Source organism: Miniopterus schreibersii (genome assembly GCF_964146895.1).
Source record: "Miniopterus schreibersii genome assembly, chromosome: 12".
Taxonomy (NCBI): domain Eukaryota; kingdom Metazoa; phylum Chordata; class Mammalia; order Chiroptera; family Miniopteridae; genus Miniopterus; species Miniopterus schreibersii.
The window spans coordinates 14,938,983-14,963,391 of NC_138112.1; the positions used below are offsets into that span (position 1 = coordinate 14,938,983).

A 24,409-nucleotide genomic window follows, 5' to 3' on the forward strand; every position below is an offset into this window, starting at 1 on the left:
TCACGTCACAGCTCTTCTTGCTAATTGTACCTCTTTCCTCTGCGATGCTCGACAAAATATACTCCCATTATCACAAGCTGCAGATTTGGCCTCTGCATCAGCCCTGTCCACAGGCCCGGTAATGCACAGGCCAGCATCAGGATTTATCTCAGGGTGACACTTGTAATGGATGATTGCCGCACTTCTTAATCCATTTGTGTAATCCTTCCTGCTTTGCCTGCAGTTATTTGCAGGGCCTTAGCAGCAATAAAATGGTTCCTTTCCCAAGACAGAGTTCATTCAATTTAAATCTGGATTGATTATAGCTAAACTTATGACGTCTTTACAAAGGAAGAAAAACACAGCAATAAATTATGCACAGTAATTATTTAGCATTTATTCAGCCCCCACTGTGTCTCGGGCTCAGCATATAAGAGCTGGGGAGAAATCCCCTGCCCTTGAAGAATCAAAGCATAGTTGCACATATAAAAGGCACTCAGGCCAGGGCACCAATCCAATTCCCATTTAATTCTTTATTCAAGGGGCTATGTGACCATCTGGCCAGCCCTTCAGCTGACTTCATGGGGTTAAGTGGGATCTTCACCTACACTAGTGCCTTCTTTTGGTTCCCCTTGGGTGCAGTCTACAGACAGCATCCTTAGCCTTTGAATTCTACCCCAAGCAGTTGGGGTTTACAACTAAGACTTGTTGGGACTGGAGTCCAGGGTCAGCCTGATGATACCTGCCTGACGTTTGTGGGATCCCTCCTGTAGTAGCCTCTCTGGTGACAGGGAAGTGCACTCGGAAGTGGTGTGGAACCCTCGCAGACAAGAGGCTTTCTTCTGAGAACATAGTCATGGGTGTGCTTACCTGCTAGAGGATTTGCATGTCAAGTGGATGGATGAGGGATTTTGAGGCCACTAACTAAAATGTAATTTATATAATATAATAATGTAAACATAATTCCTATATATATCTAGGACTAAAATTTAAAAATGTATGGTGACCCTCTTCATTCACAGAAGTCCCAGTAACCATACCACCTGGACAGTCATGTATTTAGAGTAATGGCCAAAAAAAAGAAATAGAGAAGAAAGGCCTGAATTTTTTTTTCTTTTCATTTTTGACCATTTGACTTTAAAAGGAAAATATTCAGGAAAAATCAAAATGAATAATAATAAACATCATTGAGTGCCATGCACACTAGAGTCAATCCTTCAGCTATTGCTGTGAAATGGGTAGTTATAATATTTACATTTTATAGATGAGGAAGTTAAGGAACTTCTAACGAGAAGGAGGCATAGCCATCATATGAAGGCTAGTAGTTTGACCACTCAGCTATATACCGTCTAGGACCCAATGCACAAATATGCACCATATTCACAATCCAAAAAATGCCATTTCCTTTGACGTTTTGGTTGACCTTTGAGTTGAAATAAGCTAAAACCCCTTTCTCACACTTACTTCTAAAATTTCATTGCCAGTTTAATATATTAGAATGACTGTCCCTGATATAATTCAAATTATATTTAAGTAACAGCTTAGAGTCAGGATTTATTCAGACTCAAGAAGCAATTTTTAAGATAAAGACAATTATTTTAAATTGCTGATCATTTCTTTTTTTTTTTTTTTTAACCTCAGAACATTGTTTATGCATTAAAACAAGGTACAAGGATCTCTTACCCTTTGAGACAGCATGGAGGGACTTGGAGAGTATTAGGCTAAGCGAAGTAAGCCAGGCAGAGAAAGACAAGTGTCACATGATCTCACTCATATGTGGAATCTAATGAACAAAATAAAATGATGAACAGAGACATAGAACCATGGGACAGACTGACGAATCTCAGACAGAAGGCGGGTTGGGGGGGAGATAGAGATTAACCAAAGAGCTTATATGCATATATGCATAACCCATGGATACAGACAATATTCCGGTGAAGTCCTGGGGGGGAAGGGACTTAGATCTGTAATACTTTCAACAATAAATATAATTTTTTTAAAAAAAATATACAAGTAAATTTGAGCCAATGTATAGACTTAGACAAATTTTTGAGGACTTTGGTTTTTCTTTGTTGTTGATTTTTTTTAAGGGCAGAGATGGTCAAAAGGAAAACTAGACTGTCCGCGTCTGGCGTTGGGGGTGGTAACTGAGACGCCAAAGGCATGCTCAGATTGCCCTCCCCGCGCAGCGCTTTGCTTAGGGCTGGGCACTTGCTCACAGTGTGTGCTTCTTCCAGTTGACCTGGACAGGCTCAATGACGACGTCAAGCGTTACAGCTGCACCCCCAGAAACTACTCGGTGAACCTACGAGAGGAGCTGAAGCTGACCGGCGTGGTCTTCTTCCCACGTTGCCTGCTCGTGCAGCGCTGCGGAGGCAACTGTGGCTGTGGGACCGCCAACTGGAAGTCCTGCAAGTGCGCCTCAGGGAAGACTGTGAAAAAGTATCACGAGGTAGGTGTTCTCCAGCGCCTTTGTTTCAGGGCCGCGTCTAGCAGTTTCAGCTGCAAAGGGCATCCGTCCACCGGCTGCTAGAAGACGGGGCATGCCGTCCACAGGCTGCTAGAAGACAGGGCACGCCGTCCACGGGCTGCTGGAAGACAGGGCACGCCGTCCACGGGCTGCTAGAAGACAGGGCAGGCCGTCCACGGGCTGCTGGAAGACAGGGCAGGCCGTCCACGGGCTGCTGGAAGACAGGGCACGCCGTCCACGGGCTGCTGGAAGACAGGGCAGGCCGTCCACGGGCTGCTGGAAGACAGGGCAGGCCGTCCACGGGCTGCTGGAAGACAGGGCACGCCGTCCACGGGCTGCTGGAAGACAGGGCACGCCGTCCACGGGCTGCTGGAAGACAGGGCACGCCGTCCACGGGCTGCTGGAAGACAGGGCACGCCGTCCACGGGCTGCTGGAAGACAGGGCACGCCGTCCACGGGCTGCTGGAAGACAGGGCACGCCGTCCACGGGCTGCTAGGAGACAGGGCAGGTCCTCCACGGGCTGCTAGGAGACAGGGCACGCCGTCCACGGGCTGCTAGGAGACAGGGCACGCCGTCCACGGGCTGCTGGAAGACAGGGCAGGCCGTCCACGGGCTGCTAGGAGACAGGGCACGCCGTCCACGGGCTGCTGGAAGACAGGGCACGCCGTCCACGGGCTGCTAGGAGACAGGGCAGGCCGTCCACGGGCTGCTGGAAGACAGGGCAGGTCCTCCACGGGCTGCTGGAAGACAGGGCACGCCGTCCACGGGCTGCTGGAAGACAGGGCACGCCGTCCACGGGCTGCTGGAAGACAGGGCCGTTGCCTATGGTGGTTTAGGTTGTTCCCTGCACAAGGGCACCCCGCCAGGGGGATGGCCCGGAGCTGAAATTACAGCTGTGCTGAACTTGTCCAGCTAAATGCCCCGGGGGAGAATCTAAGTTCATACTGAGGAAGGGACTCCGTTTTCTAATCCCCATAATATACCACTCGGGCTGGCAACGGCCTCGTTGGAATAAGTGTATGAGCAAACACATGGGGAAGTAATTTCAGAGTTTACTTGGCCTCCTTTGTAGAAATAACATGGTATTTATTTACAGGATCTGACTTCAAAATCTAGGTTCCTTTAAGAAAATGCTAAGAGCCAAACTTTAATTTGGTCATGTCATTAAGAAATTAAGCAGTGTAAAGACAGCAAATGGTTTGTCAGAAAATATACAGCGTCGGAGGCTTTTTCATTCTGTAAATATGAAAATATTTTTCTTTTAGAGATACCAACTTTTCCTAACTACTACTGAGTGCTACCTGGAGAATCAGCTCTGAAATTATGCAAAAAAATAAATAAATAAGTAGTAGAAATGAGAACAAAAATTTAAGAAATAGCAGTAACCTTTAATAATAATTATAATAACAAATACTCATGAGCATCTAGTATGTGCCAGATATTATTATAAGTTTCTCAATGCTAATGTAAAGGGTGGGGGTGGTATGCTATTTTAATTCTCTTTTTATAAGTGAGTATACTGAGGTTTAAGAAGAGCAGTAAGTTGACCAGTGTGACATGGTTGATAAATCGCAGAGCCAGGACCTGTGCTTTCTCTTAAAATATAGAGCATTTTAGTGAGTATTAAAGAGTAGACTTCGGGTAGTTAGAGCTTCCCCTGAAACTGCAGCTTTATTACTTCCTGACTGTGGGAGCATATGCGAATCACTAAAGTTTAGAGACTTGGTTTTCACATATGTGAAATGGGACTAAGAAAGTATATCAACATATATGCATAACCCATAGACGTAGACAACAGTGTGGTGATGGCCAGAGGGAACGGGGGGTAAGGGTAGGGGGAGGTGGGCGAAGGGGGGGATGGGGTATCTGTAACAGTTTCAACAATAAAAATAAAGTAGAAAAGATTTTTAAAAGTATATCAGATAAGCCCTTACAGGGTGGCTCTAGGGATCAAATAATATATTGCTTATGAAATGTGTTTTTTAAGATATGAAACATCAAACAGAAGTCTGTTTTAAAAATATAAACTAAAATGTGAAGCAAACATTACTGTTAGGAATTATTGTTTGAGTTTTTTTTTTATCAGTATCCACCAAAACAAAAAAGAGAGAGTGGAAACAATAAAACAATAATAGTAAGTTAGGAGGTAACTCCCATGCTAAATGGAAATGGAAATGGATACGTCATTAGTGGCATTTTCCACTTGAGAAATGCAGGAATCCGTGGGCACTGACCACACTTACCTTAGACAGGGAAAACACATTATTTTAGACCTGCATAGACCATACGCTCTTACCCACAAGAATATCTTACTCCACCCGCACAGTTTTCAAAGGAAAGAAAAGTCGTCATAGCCAGAGAACGCTATCGTCTGTGTTCATTGTGTTTTATTTTTGTATGACCTGATGAACTCTAGATTGGATAGTGTTCTTGAGTTCAAGAACCTGAATTTTGTACTGTTGAATTATAACCTAAAGATGAATGCAGAATGCAATAATCAGGGTAGAATTAAAATAATCTAGGCTGCGACAAAATTTCTACCTGGTCATAACTGGAAGGAAAAGCATTCGAGTCCAGCCTTTGAAGTTTTGGAGAGTGCTTTATTTTCATCTTGACTCTGTGCTCAGATACAAGTTACAGCTGGATTTTTTAAATTCTTTATTTCGGAAATGGCAGAGTTAAATATACACTCAAAAGGACTCTCGCCTCCCAAACAGGGACCGTTTTGTAGTTCCTTTCTTGTCTCTGTACACAATAGCTGTTACCTGCAAATTCCTGTAAACAATATCTAGAAGGGGACGCCCTTGATCTCTTTGTTCAGTCACACAAACAAGTCGAAAATGTTGGCATCTTTGGAAACTGCTGTCTAAAGCGTCTCTTTGAAGCACGTGTCATAACATTTTCATTCTTAGGAGCCTGCAGAGCTCTACACAGAATCACTCTGCCAAGTGCTGGACAAAGGGGCAAGGAGCGTCCATCACTCAGTCAGTAACTGCAAACCTGGAGCAGACACGCCTGGTGTATTTCCCCCAAACTCCTAAAATACCCTTGAAATGTGTCACGGGTGATCACCCTGCCCAGTGCCCTGAGGAAAGGAGCAGGAGGCTTGTTCCAGTTCCAGGCATGGGGGTTGCTGGAGCTGGGCTCCTAAGAGAAAAGCACTGCCCTTTATTCAGTTACTTCTGTGTCTGTATCCCTGGCTCAGAAAAGCGAAGGCCCAGGTTCCTCAGCTCCTGCTAATAACTGTTGAGATGTGAAATGAGTTTCTGCGAGAGACGAGCACCCCTAAGGGTGACTAGAACTCGTCACATAAACAGGCCTGTGTGACTCTCCACAGATGCTTCAATGGGCAGCATTCAAGGCATAAAATCGAGACATTACAGAGCTCCTAATGAGCCAGTATCGTTGCTTTGTTCACAGGCTGTGCTGTTTCTCCCGTAGGGGTTTAGTCTTCCTCATGTGCAATTCGCTGTTAGCATCTTATTTTCTGTTCTCAAAAGTTTGTAGGGATCCAGTTAAAGTATTTTTTCTTTTTCCTAACAACCATTCAACACCTCTTGGAATATATAGAATATAAAAGTTACCTTAGGTAGTGATTTTTAAATAGGGAAGTTTCCAGAAAATGAACTGTGTAGACAGTTAAAAGATGCTATATATCAGATCTCTTCTTCCCTTGATAACATGTAACAAAGAAATAGGATATTCCCTAGAAATACGATGAGCTTTTTCATTAATATTTACTGCTTTTCATCATTTGGTCTCCGATGCCCACTCAGTCCACAGTTCACAATGTAGGAAGCAGCAGAAAGAGAAAGATAGAAATTAATTTTTTTCATGCTTTCCTCACAATCTTGTCACCAAGTGGATGAACCCCTACACTAGAACTTACTGCCGTGATGGGACTGTTTCAGACCTACACTGTCTGATATGGTAACACTAGCAAAATGTGGTTATGGGGCTCTTGAAATGTATGTAACACACATAAGAAACTGAATTTTTAATTTTATTTACCTTTAACTAACCTTAATGTAAATAACCACACATGGCTAATAGCAACGATATTGAGTACACAAGCCTGTTTCTGACACAGTTACAACATCTGGAATCATTCTTGTCTGGGCACAGAATTAGCAATGACTTTAGAGGATTCTTTTTATTTTAATGTAGAATTTTATATTAAAAATTGCTTCCTACTACAGTTTAAGAGTTCGCGATATAGACAGATATCTATATGTGAAACAGAAGATTAATTAGAGGTAACAGAATCTTGAGCTTCAGGCTTGAGCTAAAAGAATAGTACTTTTGGCTTTTATATGCTTTAAGTATTTGTTATTGAAACAAATTTAGCTAAAATTGTAAATTAAGACCAAGAAGACAGAAAAACTTTTTTTTTCCCCAGAGTTTCTACTCTATGGTAAAGGCAGAGAGATTTCAGGTTATGATAAAACTAATAACAAAAGTCTAGGAAATCTCTAGCCTATTCTTTCTCTGGAACTATCATTTCTAGAGCTCGTAGAGAGTCCCCCTGACCCTTTCCTCCTTTCCCTCTCTCCCTCTTTGATGGAAACCACGAGACAGCCCTTTTTCAGGCTGTTTCTATGTTTTCCTCTGAGAGCCAGTCAATGGAGCCGAAAACTGTATGACCTGAAGGCAGAAGATGTGGATTCTGGTTCCAGCCCTGCCTCGTAGAAGGCAACCTAGGGCCAGCCACACAAAACCTCCCAGGGCCTCTGGTTACCTCACAACCCTCAATGTTGAGTTCCCAGGCGGACCTGAAATGACATGGTATCTGTTACCTGTTACACTCTTTCCTAGCCCCCAAATTTCATCTTACCAGAATTGTGTAAGGTACATAAACAAATTGGTGGTCGAAGTGATAGGTAAATGTGAATGAGTAAAGATATGGCCTGGACTAGTTAATGCTGATCGAGAAGTTAATTCACTCATCGGTAATGACACCCGGGCTACTTACCTCCTGGGGACACTGGGTGAACAAAAGCATCTCAAGCCTATAAAGCACAAAACAGATGTGAGTGGAGTTTTCTGAGAGCCTGTTCTGGCTTCCTCAGTTCTGACAGCCCTGGTAATTCACCTACCGAGAGAATGGACTCTACTGAAGTACTACAGAATGTGCCCACTCTTTCCCCTCCAGATCTAGCTTCACACTGGGCCTTCCTGCCAAAGGTCAGCAAGCCTGTCTTGGGGCAGGATGCTCCTCAGGCGGACGAAACCCATCTGTGTCATGAATGATTCTCGGCCCTAATGCCAAGCTCTGAAATGTGGTGCCCTTCTAGGTTTTCATCATGCTTTCTGCAGTGGAAAGGCTGCACACGTAGTCACTAATTCACCAAGGCACTGTCAAATCATTGGACTATTTAGTTTTTTAAAGGTAGGGATTGAACCTAAATATACCCTGCAGTAACCTCAGTGTGCTCACAGAAAACTATTAGAAGTAAATGTCCACAGATATCAAAATTCATGAGAGTCTTTTAGACCCTCACTGTAACCCCAGCCTGTGGTCACCTTCAGACTTTATTTGTCAACAAAATGTTGCTGAAGTTTTTGTCACTTGTGTCTTTTTTATTAAGTGCTGTGTCTTGTGACTTGGTATAAGTTCTTCCATTACAAGGCCCGCCTCTGCTGGCCACCATTGCCTGCAAGCTGAGCAGTTACCCAGGTAGAAAACAAGGTTTTCCCTTCTCAAAGTATTTTTTCTTGTAGTCGCTTAGATTTCAGAATAATTGACCACTGGCCCTTAAAATCTTAACTTTATGCACATTTTTTCATATAGTCTATAAGCATGAAAGAAAAAATGGAGGCAAAAATAAGAAGTACTTTATTTCTTAAAATAAGAAACTATATGCATACTGAACAGTGTCTGCTTTAGAAGGTGGGTAGAATCTTAAATAAACTCTTTTTTTTTTTAAATCCTCACTGGAGGATATTTTTCCCATTGCTTTTCAGAGAGAATAGAAGGGAGAAGAGAGAGAGAGACAGAGAGAAGCATCGATGTGAGAGACACATGGATTGGTTGCCTCCTGCTCACGCCCTGACTGGGGCCAGGAGGATCGAGCCTGCAACCGAGGTACATGCCCTTGGCTAGAATCAAGCCCATAACACTTCAGACCTCGGGCCAACGCTCTAACCACTGAGCAGCCGGCCAGGGCTTAAATAAACTCTTAATGATTCCAGTTTATACACTGCATTTGTCCTGCGATGTGTATTGTGTTCCTGTGTCAGCCAGTAATTTGAGACTGTTACACGGCCGTAACAGCCTTTTTTATATTCCCAATAAACAAGTATCCTACTCAGCAGATCGCTTTCTGCCTAGTATTGTTTTATTAGTGTAACAGCCTTGCAGCAGTGATTCATTCAGTGGTTTACTGGCACTGCTGTTAAATATCTTCTGTGATACGGTAATTTGCAAACCGAGCATTTCTGGCTTTGTGCAAGGGTAGGAAAGCTACCAACTGGCACTGTCATCCTCCAGTTAGCAAAAGTCAACGTCCTCTGGCGTCACGTGGTTTTTCAGGTGGTGAAGAGGAGTCGAGATTTCTACTTTCACCCATAGGTGATAAGAAATGGCTGGCTGCTCTTCAGTGGATTTTTATTTCAGTGTGTGTGCTTGCAGCTGTGAATCAGAGCTCGGAAAATAGGAAATCATTGTGTGATGGTTCCTATTAACAGGTGTCCAGCAGTGGCTGTAATTAATTCAATGCTTCCTTCCCTTTAATGGTGACCAGATAACCCGTAACTAGCCAGTTGGCTTTCTCAGATAAAGGCTTTTCATTTTTCTTTTAACTTTCCACCGCCTCTCAGAACAGCTTTGCTCTCTTCCTCCTTTGAGTGCTGTGTACCTGAACTTAAGACTATTATATGGTCTGAAAGCTTTGAACATTGGTGCTTTGATCAGCCAGCAAAGCAGTCCAATTTCCACTTTGTCCAAACAGTGCTTTCCTGTCTTGTCTGGGAAAGTGTCTGCCAATTCATTTTTCTCTTCTTATCAGCAAAACACATATATACTTTGCTCGTGTCGTTTAATATAAAGCACAGGGAAAATCCCCGAACAATCAGGAGACGAATTAGGAAAAACTGCCCAGGGCCTGCTCTCATCCCAGAGCACGCTCTTTTGTTTGCCATTAAATGAGAGAGCAAATGGACAGAGCGCCGATTTTATAGGTGCCGCTCATCGCAACTTCCTAGGCCTTCATAATGGCCCTTTTTTAACAGAGAACATTTATCTTATGCTCATCTTAGAAATCATTTCTCTCCCCTGCATCTGCCAGCCCCCAAGTCTGTTTACATGCAGACAGTCCTGGGCAACAGCAGCTAATTTGTACTGGAGAAGCTCTTGGCAAAGCTGTAGGACTCCAACCTCCAGCCCCGTCTTAGGCACTCTGAGCAAATATGGCATAGTAGGGCTTTCTTCTCCATCATGGGCAGGGCTGCTGAATACCCCAGAAGGTAAGTAATACCTTCTTCAACCATTGCTTCTTTTGCTAATTTTTCACGGAGAAGCAAATATTTTCTTTTCTATACTTACCCAACAGGAGAGAACATGGGAGCAGTGGGCAAATGTCAGCATAACTCTTCTCTCAGTACTTTAAATTTTATTTCAAAAATGTGAAGGGATTAAAAGTGGTCAAAAGCGTGAGCCACTCTTCTGGCCTCTGCTTTAGCTCCTGGCCTGTTTGTTCTGTCCCCTGTGTCTGTTGGAGGTAGAATAGAGGAGGAAAGAATAATTGTGCATATACGCTGCCTCCTGCATTGAGAGCATCTCCCACCACCTTCACCCAGGAAGTTTCTTGAGCAGCTCCTATATTGCCAGCAGGCTGCAGAGCTATACAGAGTTTCAATTTCATGGGTAAGGGCATGAGCTGGTCTACATGGAGTCAAATTCTGATTCTACCAATGACTAGCTTTGTGACTTTGGGCAAATAACGTAATTTCTCTTTTCTTATCTATGAGCAAAATGAGTTAAGTACTTAATAGTACCTAGTAGTGCTGCAATAAAGTCCAAATAATTTAATATTTACAAAGTTGCTTGTCACAGTGTCATTCATGACACAGATGGGTCTGGTCTACCTGAGGAGTCACAAAAGGGAATCACAGGCACATTGGAGAGGCATCGGGTCAGAGTGTTCTAAGAGCCCAGAGGAGAAAGCTCTGCTCCCAGGTCTAAGTTCTCAGAAGACCCTTAAGTCTTCTCTAAAGACTCTGGTCTCTAATCTATAAAATGGGAATAAAGATGGACCCCTCCTCTAGTATGTGATGAGGTTTGTCTGAGGGCAAAATAAATAGTCCATCTGTGCAAATTCTTTGAAAATTGTAAGATGCCACATAATTGTATGGTGGACTATGACAGAGTTTAGAGTCTCAGGGGAAAACAGAACAAAATCAAAAGTGAAGGCTAACGGGAACCGAAGAACATAAAGAAGAGAAACAATTAAACTGACTATATAGTATATATAACAAGCATATAATTTTCCAAGTATGTGTGATGTGATAACTAACATTTTACTTCAATGAATGCCACAGCAGGAGGAAAAGTTAGCTTCTATTTAAACTTACTAATTTAAAAAAATTATTTTCAAACTTATTAATTTAAAAATTTAAGAATATACTTTATTAATTTAAGAAATGCTGTATCAATACACAAATATTAATGTACAAAGATTTTAGTGGCGCCTGACCTGTTTTGAATTATAAAAGGTATTATATATTAAAATGTAAGTAAGAACATGAACACATTTTCATTTATTTATGGCTGGCTGCCAGTTACCTTCATTAGGGCAAAATGTTTTACATCAATCAAAAATTTAGCCATACTGCCGTATTGTGTCATGACTTTACCTATTGTGTTGTCTATAGAAATAATAATATGCTCGGCACTGTTATTTATCCATAACACAGGCTTTGGCATAAGAATCATTATGACAATATTTAGGACAGGCACCTGGGACAAAGCGGGCCCTTGGAAAGCTGTCAGTGAATACCTGCTGGCACACCTGAAGTCGTCTTGGTACTGCAGGTGGGCAATGCAGGAGGCATTACTCTGTGATTGGTTGACCCCTCTGCTTCAAGGAGTTCATCATTATAAAAATATTTACATGTGTGAATTCTAAAGGGGATTCTCAAAGGGTTAAGAACCAGCTGTCACAAAGAGAATAAGTTGTATCTGTCGAGTTGAACTCAGGGCTTTCTAACAGGAAATATGTTTATTGCCCTAGGTATTAAAGTTTGACCCTGGCCATTTCAGGAGGAGGGGCAGATCGAAGTACATGGCTCTCGTTGACATCCAGCTGGATCACCATGAGCGATGCGATTGTATCTGCAGCTCCAGGCCACCTCGATAAAGGAATGTGCACGTGCATTAAGCATGAAAGATCCTTTAGCTTAAGGAGGGTGTGTTAAGACACCCTTTTCCCACCAGCAACCGAACTTCCTACTAGCCTGCAAAGCAATGAATACAAGTGGTTGCTGAGTTTCAGCCTCGCTTTGTTAGTGCCATGGCAAGTAGAAAGGTGCATCGTCAACTTCTATATCCAAGAATATAGGATTGCATTTAATAATAGCATCTGAGGATATATCCATGTCTACATGTAAATAGGTGAAATGGTTCATTCAGTATATATAAACAGGTACACCAGAGATTACATAAGGTTGAGTCATGTAGATCCTTAAACTCTTTTGACAAAATAAGGGACATATTAAATACATGCTACATGTCTTTGGAATATTCGGAAGATTAATTTATTTTTAAATTTTTAATCACCAAACAATTTTGGATCTTGCTCTTTTAAAGAAGACACCTTATATATTAAAAACCAACAGATGAGCTTTTCTTATGTATGCATCTTAAATATAAAAAAGGAAAAATATGGTTTCTGGAGAAAAGGCACAAACAAACCATTTTTTCTCATGAGATACACTACATACTTACCTATGTAGACAATAATTACCTGTCTCCAAAAGTATGCCACAATAGTACAGGTGCTTTGGAAATTAAGTCATTAAGTCTCCTTTTTGAGCATCTTGCTGAGGCATGCAAATTCATTTAACACCAGCCTCAAAAAAAATCTCTCAGAGGGTTTATTATTATAATCCTACAAGAGGCAATTTATAAGCTGTAGCAGAAATTTTAATTGTTTCTCTCCAAAAACTCATCCTCAGAAGTAACTTCTTTGGAGAATGGCCTGGGGACTCTGTGTGAGCCTTTCAGAATACCGTTCGTTGAAAGATTTGGGTAGCTGAAAGTCAAAAAATTAAGCATTGAAGTATTAACCTAACTGGAAATTGGACAGAATACTTGATAGGATCCATATTTAATAATGGATTCAAACTCTCCAAACTATGCTAATTAATTTTATGTATTTCACTTTTGTGTTCCTGTCTCTTCGAGATACAGACATGGATTTACAATGGCATTTTGTATTTGACAAGCCATCATGGATTGTTTATAGCCTAAAAACTTTTGTGTATTAATGAAACCCAAATTTATTGATGTAAATCCCTAATCATGTACTCACCATCTCGGAAGCCCCATTTCTGAACTAAGTGAAATCAGATCTGGGGGTCTCTAGTTCTCCTGCAAATCTATGGAGCTTGTTCTAAGAAACCACATTGCAGACTGTGGGAGCACGAGTTTGGCCCTGCCCCGCCGCTAGAAAACTGTTTCTGCGTTGGTGGTTATCATTGGTATTTAGAGTGATTTTTCCTCTCTGGCTGGCTCCTCACAGTCTATTTGAAGGGAGACTGACTCCAGGAGTAGGAAATGATTCATCTTTCTTCAAAGCAAGGCTCTTAAGAGAGCAACACTGAAACCAAGATCGCTCAGGGGCTGCTCAGAGAGAACTGCATTTTTCTTGCTGCCTTGAAAGAAAAAGAGAGAGCCGATTTCTTTCATGAGTCCAGGTCCCTACTGACTAAAACCAATTTGAGTGAAGGGTATATGACAGGTGCTTGTTAAGTCCCCGTGTCAGATGACTGGCCACAATATACTTGGAATTTTAAGCACGGTGCACCCAGGACCAAATTCTCAACTATCCTTAGCTCATTTCTTCTCAGCTCTTTGATATGAAAGGCCAATGCTTATTGAAGATCCACCTTAAAAAATGTGTCCAAGGGGTGAGTGGGGAAATTAAATAGAGATTGTTTGGTTGTCCAAAATCCCAGAGTGCAATCAGCAGTAGCTGAGACAGACACTAATAACCAGGACTCACTCTGCTCCTGCATGACCCTTTGCAAGTTTCCTATGAAAACATCGGATCCCTGCACCCAAATCAAAACGTGTTACATCACGTTAGCTTGTTTGGCTTACATCGTGTCTGTGAGTAGGAAAAATGAGTGTTCTACCCAATTTTCAATAAACCTCCCAGGCTGCAATAACCAAAAGCCCTATCTGTTCTTATTTATTAGCTGAAATGTAAGCAGGCATATTCACTCGCTTTTCCTTTTCCTTTCCTCCGTGTTTATTAAAACTTCTCCCTTGGTTGTCTGTTATCTATTGCACTTCCAATAAATCTGTTTCATCGCCATCAGAGGAGCAAAAAACTCACCGTACAAATTGTATTTCAAAACAAACCCTAATAAATCCACCCGAAATGATGCCTTTCATTCAATATGTTCTTAGAGGGCAAAACACTTCCAAAGGTAGAATTTCTGTTTTTGTCATATTGGTAACATGCAGCTTTTCCCCCTCACAGCAAATGTAATGTGCCTCTTATCTTCGTGAAAAATAAATGTTGCTTTTGAACAAAAGTGCTCCATTCTTTAGCACTCGCTGCAGCTGTAAAAGCTGTACAGTGTCACGGTCTTGCTTTGACAAATGCCTGCACCTGCTTGGGGTGACACTTGGGGTACCGGTTTCTGAAGGCTGGGTCTTACAGTGTTGAAAAAGGTCAATCTTGCTCCCTCACAGTAGGATTCTACTCGGCCCCTGCCCTGAAGCCAGACAAGGAGGTGGGACTGGGTTTTGTTGTTCTCTTACTGCTGCTGTTGCTTCTTTGTACGATTGCTTGTCACCCCTAAGGCCTTTTGATGAAATATATTCTCCTCTGACATCACCCACTGAAGAGTTCACAGCCCATCTCTTCCTCCAGGACCTGAAACCAGTAACATCTCAGACGCGTTTCCCTTTCATCCGCCTTCACACCTTTTCCCATCTGGACAGACACCCCAGCTCCCGGGTCAGTGGGGCCAGCTCGGCGAGACCAGTTTAGGGGCTACACTCCTATCGAATTTGGTTTATCATTTGGGTTGGGGGCGAGGATAAAGAGAGCTCTTCCCAGTGCAGAACTTCTGCTTTGGCTTGTAGCGTAGCCTTTATCATCAGGCTACCGGAGACGGGACAGCAGCTGCACGGTGGGGCTGAAACTCTACCACTTTATTTAGTTTAGTGGTTTTAGGTTGTTTGGGGGAAAGGAATGAAAACATATGTATTATGTGGCAAGAAGGAATTTTGCCGTGGAAATACCAGTTAACATGTGAGGGAGGGTCAGGGGAAGGATTAAATAATGCTGTGCATAGTAGTTAATTAGGATAACTTGGATTTTTATGTAAAAAAAAATTTTACTCTAGCCATATAGTAAACAATATTTTAATGCAAACACATTAAGGATTTTATTTCATTTCCTGAAATGTGCATGGGTCCAGTTTTACTCTAAATATACTCAACAGATATCTAACTGTTCCTGTTCTCCTAAGGTCCTCTAGTAGAGCAATAAATTAAAATGCATAGATTAGTATTCGTGCCTGAAATGCTAGGAAATACGATTCTGTTTATTGACAGCTTTGGTCAAATATGCTGGGAGAGAGGATATTTATAATTCACTGCTCTTATTGACATTCACTTAAATTCTGTTGTTTTTAAAGATCAAGTTAAAGACTACACAGGCCTTCAAAACTTAACATAACATCCTGGGATATCTCCCAACTATAAAAGCTAGACATCAACAGTGGATAAGCAACTAATCTCTTAATTTAAGACGTTATGTTTGCTATTTATGTTATTGCTCTGAATTTGCAAGTTAATTTGTATCTTTTAAAAAGTAAATTTTATTTCTATAGAGTTCTCTAAAAATCCTTTCTTAGATCACATTAAAAGGGAGTGGAGCTGAGTCCATAATAAAGGTTAATGTACTCAGTGAGCAAGTTATGGGCCAAAAAATACTCATTTTCTAATAAAGCCATTTGACTTTCTAATTATTTTAAACTGTACTTAAAATTCATTCTCTTCTAGTATCTTCAAGCCTACCTTTTTCTCCCTGTTACTTCCACATTTCTCCTCTTTCTCACTAATCTCCACCCACCAATCTTCGAGTCAGAGGAGATCAGGATCAACATGTGCTTTGGGAAGGCACATTTGAGATCAGGAAATAAAATGCAGGGTTTCTCAAGTGAGCAAGTCATAAGGCTGAAATTGCGAACTGTTAAGAAATTACTGTTTTTAATTACATATATATATATACATATATATATACATATATATATACACATATATATGTTTTTATTCATTTCAGAGAGAGGAAGGGAGAGGGAGAGAGAGATAGAAACATCAATGAGAGTCCTTGAGTCAGCTGCCTTCTGCATGCTCTCTACTGGGGATCAAATAGGAAACCTGGGCATGTGACCTCCTGTTCCACGGATCAGTGCTCAACCACTGGCAAGAGATCACTGCTTTTTGAGAGCTGAGTACATCAAGTGAATATTTCTCAATGTTCTCCATTTTGGTACAAACTTCGGAATATGGTGCGGATATTTATTGACTTCTATTAAAGGAAATTTAGCTACATTCAATATGGGGGAAAGTAATTAATTTAAATGTTTCAGTTAGTCATACAACAACAAAACATATGAAAGTACACTATTAGGCCTGCTTTGTGGTTCAAAACACAAGGTCCATAACAGAAGATAAAACTGATGAAAGATGTTGTAGGTGGAATAAATGAAAAGAACAAAGATCCTCCAGCAAAACTACATAGAAGGTGAAAGTAAGGAGCTCAAAGAATAGAGAGGTAGATAAGCTCCTGATTACAGTCTCATTTGGATGGCTAGCAAAGAGTTTTGTCTTTTACATGTAGGAAAGGAAGCCGCAAAGCTTTCTGAGCACAGTGGGGGCTGCAAGTATAAGAAAGAGGCCTTGGGTGTAGCAGCGAGTCTGCCACTTTCTGTACCTATGTTTCTTCATTTACAAAATCAGAAGGGTAAGATTATAGATTCTTTTCAACAGAACAATCCTGCAATTTGGGGAAGTGACCGTCTGCAGGAAGAATAGGGGTAGGGATATGAATTAAGAAGGTCTTCAAAGTTCTAGGAAATGAGACAAGGGCAGAAGTGAGACCTCAGAGGCAGGAAGGGTGTAGGCCCCTGATGGTTGGGCAGACTGTACATTACAAATCTCCAAGATGTGCTATTTTCATGGACTAAGAGTTCGGGAAAGGCAAAAGAGAAGACTCCAAAGTCTCAGGGGTTGGGTGGAAGATCAGTGCAGGCTTGGGGGCTATCTTGGAGGAAGGAGACATGAGTTGGAATTTTGAGAAAACATAATCTCCTCGGAAAACTAAGAAGACAGGAAGGAGAGGCTAATTTTGAGAGAAGAGATCACCTCTCTCAGAAGAACCAAGGCTTATAATGTTGACTAGGAGTCATCATTAGAGTGAAGAAGCTGAGACCAGGAGAAGATAAAACACAGGACCTGAAAGACATCCATGACCATAGGTAGGCAGGTGAAAAGAGGACATCACAAAGCTCACGAACATGTCTTCCAAAGTTTGGTAAATACTTAGCAAGGGCTGGTGAGTCCACTTAGCCTAGCACTGTGCCAGGCATTACAGGGTCAGAGAACAAGAAAATAGCCATGTTTCCTGTTCTGATAAACTAGAGAAGGAAGGTTAGATATTAAACATATCATCAAACAAATAATCTATTATATTTGAGAAAAGCAAAAGTGTAACCTGGGATGACATTAAAAGGTAGAATTTAGATCTGGGGTGAAGAGGGATTCCTTAAAAAGACGATATTGGGGCAGAAACAGTAGCTTTGGGATGTGGAAGGAGAATGTGGCGTTAAGATGGTGGCATTAGAAGTTTTTAAAAAATGTGGCTATAGTAGAGAAATATTTTGAGTGTTGAATGGACCAGGGAGGTGTTGAGAGAGATATGAAAGAAGACTTCAGGATTTTTCCAAGGCTTCTGGCAAACAAACTGGGCAAGTAGAGATGCCACTTACTGAGATGGGGGACATGGGAAGAGGAGAAGATTGGGGGTAGACCAAGAATTCACTGTGAGATATTAATGCCAAGTGGGCTTTGACATACTCAGTAGGAGAGATTACATGGACAGGCCTGTGAGTCTGGAGCTTAGAAGAGGGGTCTTGAGAGTCATTAACTGTAGCTATTAAAGGCCACAGGAATGGTTGAGTCACTTAGGGGTGGGGGAAGATTGAAGGGGAAAGGATCACAAGAGTACAAAAATATCCTGAGTACCAGAGAAAGAAATTGCCCCAAGGGGACTGGGCCAGTTCTATCAAGTATTGTGGGGAAGATGTAGGAGAAACCTACTGATTTAACTGTCCCCAAACACTCCTCCCTACCCCCACTCCCGCTCCTTTTCTGGGAAAAGCCACTTCATCTACAGCGGCACTGTGCAATAGAAATTTGTATGATGAGAGTGCGCTCTATCTGCACTGTCCCAATAACTACGTGTGGCTATTGAGCACTTGAAATGTAACTGGTATAGCTGAAGACTTGAGTTTTAGGTATTTTAGTTAATCTTTATTTAAACGAGAATAACCACATTGTGAGTAGCGGCTACTGCATCAGCCGATCCTCTCTAGACATTACCCACAGACCTGTAGCCACAATAACGACTTCACTGTGCCATGCATGCACACTGGCCTCAACTGAATGTCCCGGGTAGCGCTGCCTGGCCCAGCCTGGGAGGTAAGCCTTCCTTAGGGTGTACTGAACCAAGAAGAGATTCTAAAAGTCTCTCTTTGGTTTTTTGGATGGTAGGATGTAAAAATCAATGTCTGTTGACAGCCAGCCTCCTTTCATATAGACCAAAAAGTCCAGAGAAAGTCAACTGCGAAGGGAGAGAGGGAAATATGACACCAACATGCAGAAAGTAGCTGAGAGTCCTGAGGGAGCCCCTCGTTCCCAAGGGTCCTGATGTCTGACCAGATTCCTCTCGTGGGGTCTGAGGATGCTAAACGGTAAAGAAAGGTGTGAGTCGGGTGATGAAACAATGTGGAAGGAAGTGTGATGAAATGGAGGTTTTGAGCGACTCCTTCCTGGAGAAGTTGATTAGTGTCTGGAAAGAGAGAGAGACAGTCGAGTCTCATTATTCACAGTAATTATGGTATTTTCTGTAACATGACTATAAACACGGAATTAGCAAAAACTGAATCACAGTTCCTAGGAAAAGCACAGGGTTAGGTTCCTGGGAGCCTCTGGTAAAAACATGCATCTCAATCAATCAACATGTAATCTTATTTTATATGTGTTTCTGTTTAAAGGCACCTTATTTAATATATATTGTTGAGTCAGTAACATTGAACTCACAGCCAGCAGCACTATAACTGGTGCCTAAAGGAAGCTTATCTAACACAAGGATTTTCACCATAAGTCACACGACAGCCTTCTTGCGCTTAAGAACCCCAGATAGCACTCCAGCACTATACTTGAAGGCCATTTTAAACGGTAACATCACCAAAAAAAACAAAACAAAAAAAACCCACACACAAAAATGTGAAAACACATGTCATGAAATATAAGATGAGAAGGACACTTGTTTATGAAAACTAAAGCAAGAGGTAGAGTGTCACCTTAAATGACCTTCGCGGGAGCATGTGTGTCGGACAGCTCAAACTTTTTACTAATCTGCACATGTTCATAAATGACCACATGCATGCACACACACACACACACACACACACACACACACACACAAACTCTAATGTATTTATTTTGAAGTTACACATAAATCTGAAGGAGTAGGCAAATTTGCCAATATAGAAGCTGCAAATAATGGATTTTGACTGTAATGATAGTGCCTTTTAATTGAATATTTACAATGCACTGGGAATTTTTCTGAAGCTTCCATGTACTTACTTGATTCTCATAACAACTCAGTGATAAATGGGTTCTGTGAAATTGAAAAATTAATATTTAAATTGATTTAAGAATAAATAACATGTATTTAAAATTTAAATTTATTTAAAATTTACACTCAATAAAGGTATAAGACTTGTATTATAAAGCAACATTATTTTGTTTATTATGTTGCATAAAAATGAAAAAGTGACTTGAAACCTGTATGATTTTATTAACCAATATCACCCCAATAAATTCAATTAAAAAAGAAAGAAAAAGTGAAGGACAGCGAGTTCAAGTCCATTATCCACTGTCAAAAAGTAGTAAACTCCAGGCAGATCCTCTACAAACCACATCCTTAATCACATTGCAACACCATCAGTCCAAGTCACTGGACACGAGGCAGAAGAAAAGAATTTCTTTATAAAGTTTTCTCGCCTACAGTCTCAAGCATGGACACTGAGGTCATCATTGAACATTCTGGTCAAGCCTCATTCCTTTAATCAATAATAAATAAGCATCAGTTATAAAGTGAACACATTTCTAGGCACCAAGGACAATAAGTAATATTCTAGCTTTCTGGAATTTACACCAAAGTAGAAACAGAAAATAAACACATATAATTTCAAATAATGGTAAGTATTATAAGAACAAAAAGCAAGTTAGAGAGAAGCTAAGGAAGGTCTCTCTTCTAAAGAGATGATATTTTTTCTCAGATCTAAAAGGAAGAGAAGAAATAATGGGTGGGAATATTTTGGGGAAGAGCATTCTATACAAAGGGAATGGCAAGTGCAAAGACCCAGAGGCAAAAAAAAAATCTAGGGATGGGCAAGGAACAGCAAGAGGGGTAGGGTGGAATAGGCAAGGAGCTCAAGGGTAAGAAAACAGAGGTGAAAGAATAGCCAGGGCCAATTTATATGGGGTCTTACAGGTCACAATAGGGAAGTCCTTAGTTTTGAGCAGGGAAATGGAATGATATGACAGGTTGCTTAAAATAATTCTCACTGTATAGAGATTTGACTGTAGGAAAACAAGAGTAGAAGAAGCTTAAAGAAGCAAACTGGAGAGAGAGGAAATTTCATCTAGGGAAGTCGAAGTAGAAGTGAGAAGCAGCAGTTTCAGGCTGTATCTGAAAAGCAACGCTTTGAATTTAGAGTGTAAGGGAAAGAGAGGAGTCAAGAATGCCTCCAAGGATCCAGGCCCAGACTCCCAGGTTAGTGTTAGAACCTTTTACCTCAGTGGGGAGGACAGTGGGTGAAGGAGGGTCAGGGGTAAGAGATCCCGTAGTTTCTTCAAACTTCCACAGCCTTTTGCTTAATCCTAGATCCTGGGATTGGGGTTTTTTATTTGTTTGTTTGTTTGTTTGTTTGTTTTGTGTTTTAATGTTGATTTCTGGGTCTCTGGGAAAAGTGTGCCCTCAATATGTGGGAATAAATCACCTTACTCATTCACTAAAACCCTCATTTAAAAAAAACACCCCAAAAAACAAACAAAAACAAAGCCTGGCCAGCGTGGCTCAGTGATTGAGCGTTGACCCATGAACCAAGAGGTCACAGTTTGATTCCCGGTCAGGGCACATGCCTGGGTTTCAGACTCAATCCCCAGCAGGGGGCGTGCAGGAGGCAGCAGGGATCAATGACTCTCTCATCACTAATGTATCTATATCCCTCTCCCTTTCTCTCTCTGAAATAAATAAAAACATATTTAAAATAAATAAATAAATAAAAATAATTTAAAAAACGTTTTCCCCCAGTTAAACATTATTTAAACAGCAATTATAACTGTGGTTATTACTTAAATAAAAACTGAAGGTATGTGTGATGAATTACTTTGTCCCTGTATACACACACATACCCAAATGAAGACACTGGAGTGTAACACAGAGCTCTGACAAGAAATGGTGAAGAGATGAACATGTTAACTTTGCTGAGGAATACAGCTTGCACTCATCTGAAGCCTGCAATGGAGGAAAAACCCAGACCAAATCAGCAAGTGTATTAATTGAGGGGGGGGGGGGGGGGATTATTTTGGTCAACTATTTCCCCAAAAATGCTTCCAAAAACAAACTAAAAATACTTCTCTGAATTCCAATACCTCAAGCTCACCCCATTAGGTTTTACAGGAACTGAAATCATTTCCTGTTTTATCCATAGGAGGAAACATATTTCTCCAGCAGACGTTTTAACGAAATGTATGAGTTTTGGGGCAAAACTGAGACTAATAGGACTTTCCTTTTTCTTCTCATAGGGATCGGAAATAGACTAAAAGCCACAGAGCTGTGAATAATATGAGTCTAAATTTGATCTTAAAATAGAATAAAGGAAGCCAGGCAGTGTTTAATCATCACAGTATTGTGTCTAGAATATATCTAGGGTTTTATGACATCTTTTTCGTTAATTTGTTCAACAATTTTTTTTTGAGAAACTATGTTTCAGGCCCAGTACAAGGTGCCAGGAGTGGGCCAATAATACCATCTTAATTCTTGCCCTTGTCATACTTGCAGTCTAACACTAACAGGTTGTACTGATTATCTGAAGCAACTTTCAAAACCATTGAGATCAGGGCTCCTCCATTCCCCTTAGAAAGTGTCTCAAGCTCAGATCTATTGATACTTGGGGCTAGATAATTCTTTGTTGTGGGGAGCTGTCTTGTGTGTTGCAGGCTATTTAGCAGTATTCTTGGCCTCTACTTACTAGATGCCAGTAGCACACTCACCCCATTAGTAGCAATCAAAAAATGTCTCCAGATATTGCCATATGCCCCCAGAAGAAGAAATTCATCTGCATGTGAGAACTTTAGGGGATGATATTTATAAGCAAAAAAGTCTTGGTTTTCTCTGGGCTCTCCCATTTATTCTGCAAAGTTGCCTTTGCCACATGCTATTGCCTGCAGAAAAGATTGGTGATTAGGTTCATGTGGACAGGCCAGTCAGTCAAACTAGACTGAATTGGTTTTAGAAGGGAACAGAATCCTGTAGTCAACTTCTGAACTACAAAAGCAAAAACTGTTTCTGATGACAAAAAATATCAGCTTCCAAAATATTCATTAATTTATTCAACAAAAAAGTTATTAGATGCCTTCTCCCCTTTAGGCCAGGCACAATTATGGGTGCTTGGGATAGTATACAAAGCAGACCAAAATCCCTGTCCAGCTTATAATGAGGGCAGGTAGATAAATAAGGAAACTGTATATACTATGTAAGAAGGAAAGAAGTGTTCTGGCTATAAATAAAAGCAGGGAAAGGGATTCAGTAGTCAAGGGGAATTCAATTTTTGCTAAGGTGTTCATCTAAAGTAAAGATCCAAAGAACATAACGGAGAAAACCATTCAAATATCTAATAAAGAATACTCCAGGCAAAATAAATAGCAAGTACAAAGGCCCTGAGGTAGAAGCTTTCTTAGTAAGGAACTGTAATAGTTGAGTGGCAGGAGGTGAAGTTAGGAAGCTAGTAGAAGCCAGATTTTAGTGAATCTTTCAGATCATTGGTAAGGACTTTGGTTTATACCAATAAAGATCTTTAGTGGTGTTCAGCAAATATTTCCAACTGTCTTTCCAGGCACAGAAGATAATTAGATTTCCCTGCTCCCTTAAAGTTAAGTGTGGCTATGTGTTATAGGTTGGATTATTTACTTCAATCCTTCACTTCTTTGCATCTACACCCATGACCAGACTTCGCAGACAGAGTATATTTCCCAACCCTTTTGCTATAGTTTTGGTCACATGACTTGTTTTGGACACCAGGGTGTAAATAGGCATAATGCAAGCAAGGAATTGAGATGTACTTGCCAAATGGGGTTTACCTTCTTGGGTTTCTGACATCACAGTGGGGGGGGGGCTGCGCCAACTACCTGGCTAGTCCACTGACTGTAAGAAGATGAGAAACCTGTATGGTGCTATCCCAGATGACTTGAAGCTTACTACAGACCACCCAGCCTAGCTTTGTCTAGCTCAGATGACTCCTAGCCTGGGTGCCGATGTAGGACAAATAAATGCTTATTGTTGCGTGCCACTGAGATTTTGCAGCACTTTGTTCCACAGTCAGGCACCTTGATTTAGCCAATGAAATGAGATTGGAAGTGGAATATGTCAGTTCTAGGGGGGTAGGGAAGATCTTTAAAAGCCACTGTGTATTTTCCCAGCCCCTCCCCACTGCTGCAGTGATGATGAAAGTGTATGTCAAGGCAGAGCCTCTACCAACCTGGTTCCCTGAGTGACTATGTTGAACAGAGCCCCTGATAACCCACACTACATATACAGCCCGAAGAAATAAAGATATGTGATATTAGCTGATGTTGTTGTTTCTGTTACTGATACTGCAATATAACCTAGCTTTGCTGATACAGGAAGTCCCCAAAGGACTTTGAGGTGAGGAATGGCATAATCTGACTCGTAAATAAACAACTCTGACTATGTTGAGAATAGACAGAATGGCGCAGGTAGGGGTAGAGGCTAGGAGACAAATTATGGGGTGGTTAATGCAACAAAAAATATAGGCAGGAGAAGATGGTGGCCTAGAACACTGTGGTAACAGCGGAGAAGGTAAAAAAGTGCTCAGAACCTGGATATACTTGGAAAATAGAGCTGCCAAGAAATTTATTTATGGATAGGATGCAGGATGTCAGACAAAGGGTGGAGCCAAGGATGACGCCGAGGTTTGGGGCCTGTGAAACATCAGATGGAGTTGCCATTAACTGAGATGGGGAATACTGGGGGAGGAAGAGGCTTGGCTATGGAGAGATCTGGAGCTTAACTTTGAACATGTTAGGTTAGGGGTGCCTATTAAGGAAATAGTTGGATTTACCAGTCCTTGGAAAGGTAGAGTCTAGAGATGTGATTTGGCTGTTTGTGGATACAGACTGAGATTGC

The 24,409-nt window shown here is 41.3% G+C and overlaps 1 protein-coding gene across 2 annotated transcripts in view; it reads left to right on the forward strand.

Annotated features, from left to right (window-relative positions):
- Positions 1 to 14,203, forward strand: part of PDGFD (platelet derived growth factor D) — a 214,778-nt gene extending 200,575 nt beyond the window's left edge. For both annotated transcript variants that reach the window (XM_081154798.1, XM_081154797.1), the window contains exons 6-7: positions 2,217 to 2,431; positions 11,681 to 14,203. In XM_081154798.1, coding sequence (XP_081010924.1) covers positions 2,217 to 2,431; positions 11,681 to 11,806 — 341 coding nt within the window. In that variant the 3' untranslated portion in view covers positions 11,807 to 14,203. The remainder of the gene's footprint in view (positions 1 to 2,216; positions 2,432 to 11,680) is intronic.
- The last annotated feature ends 10,206 nt before the right edge of the window (positions 14,204 to 24,409 follow it).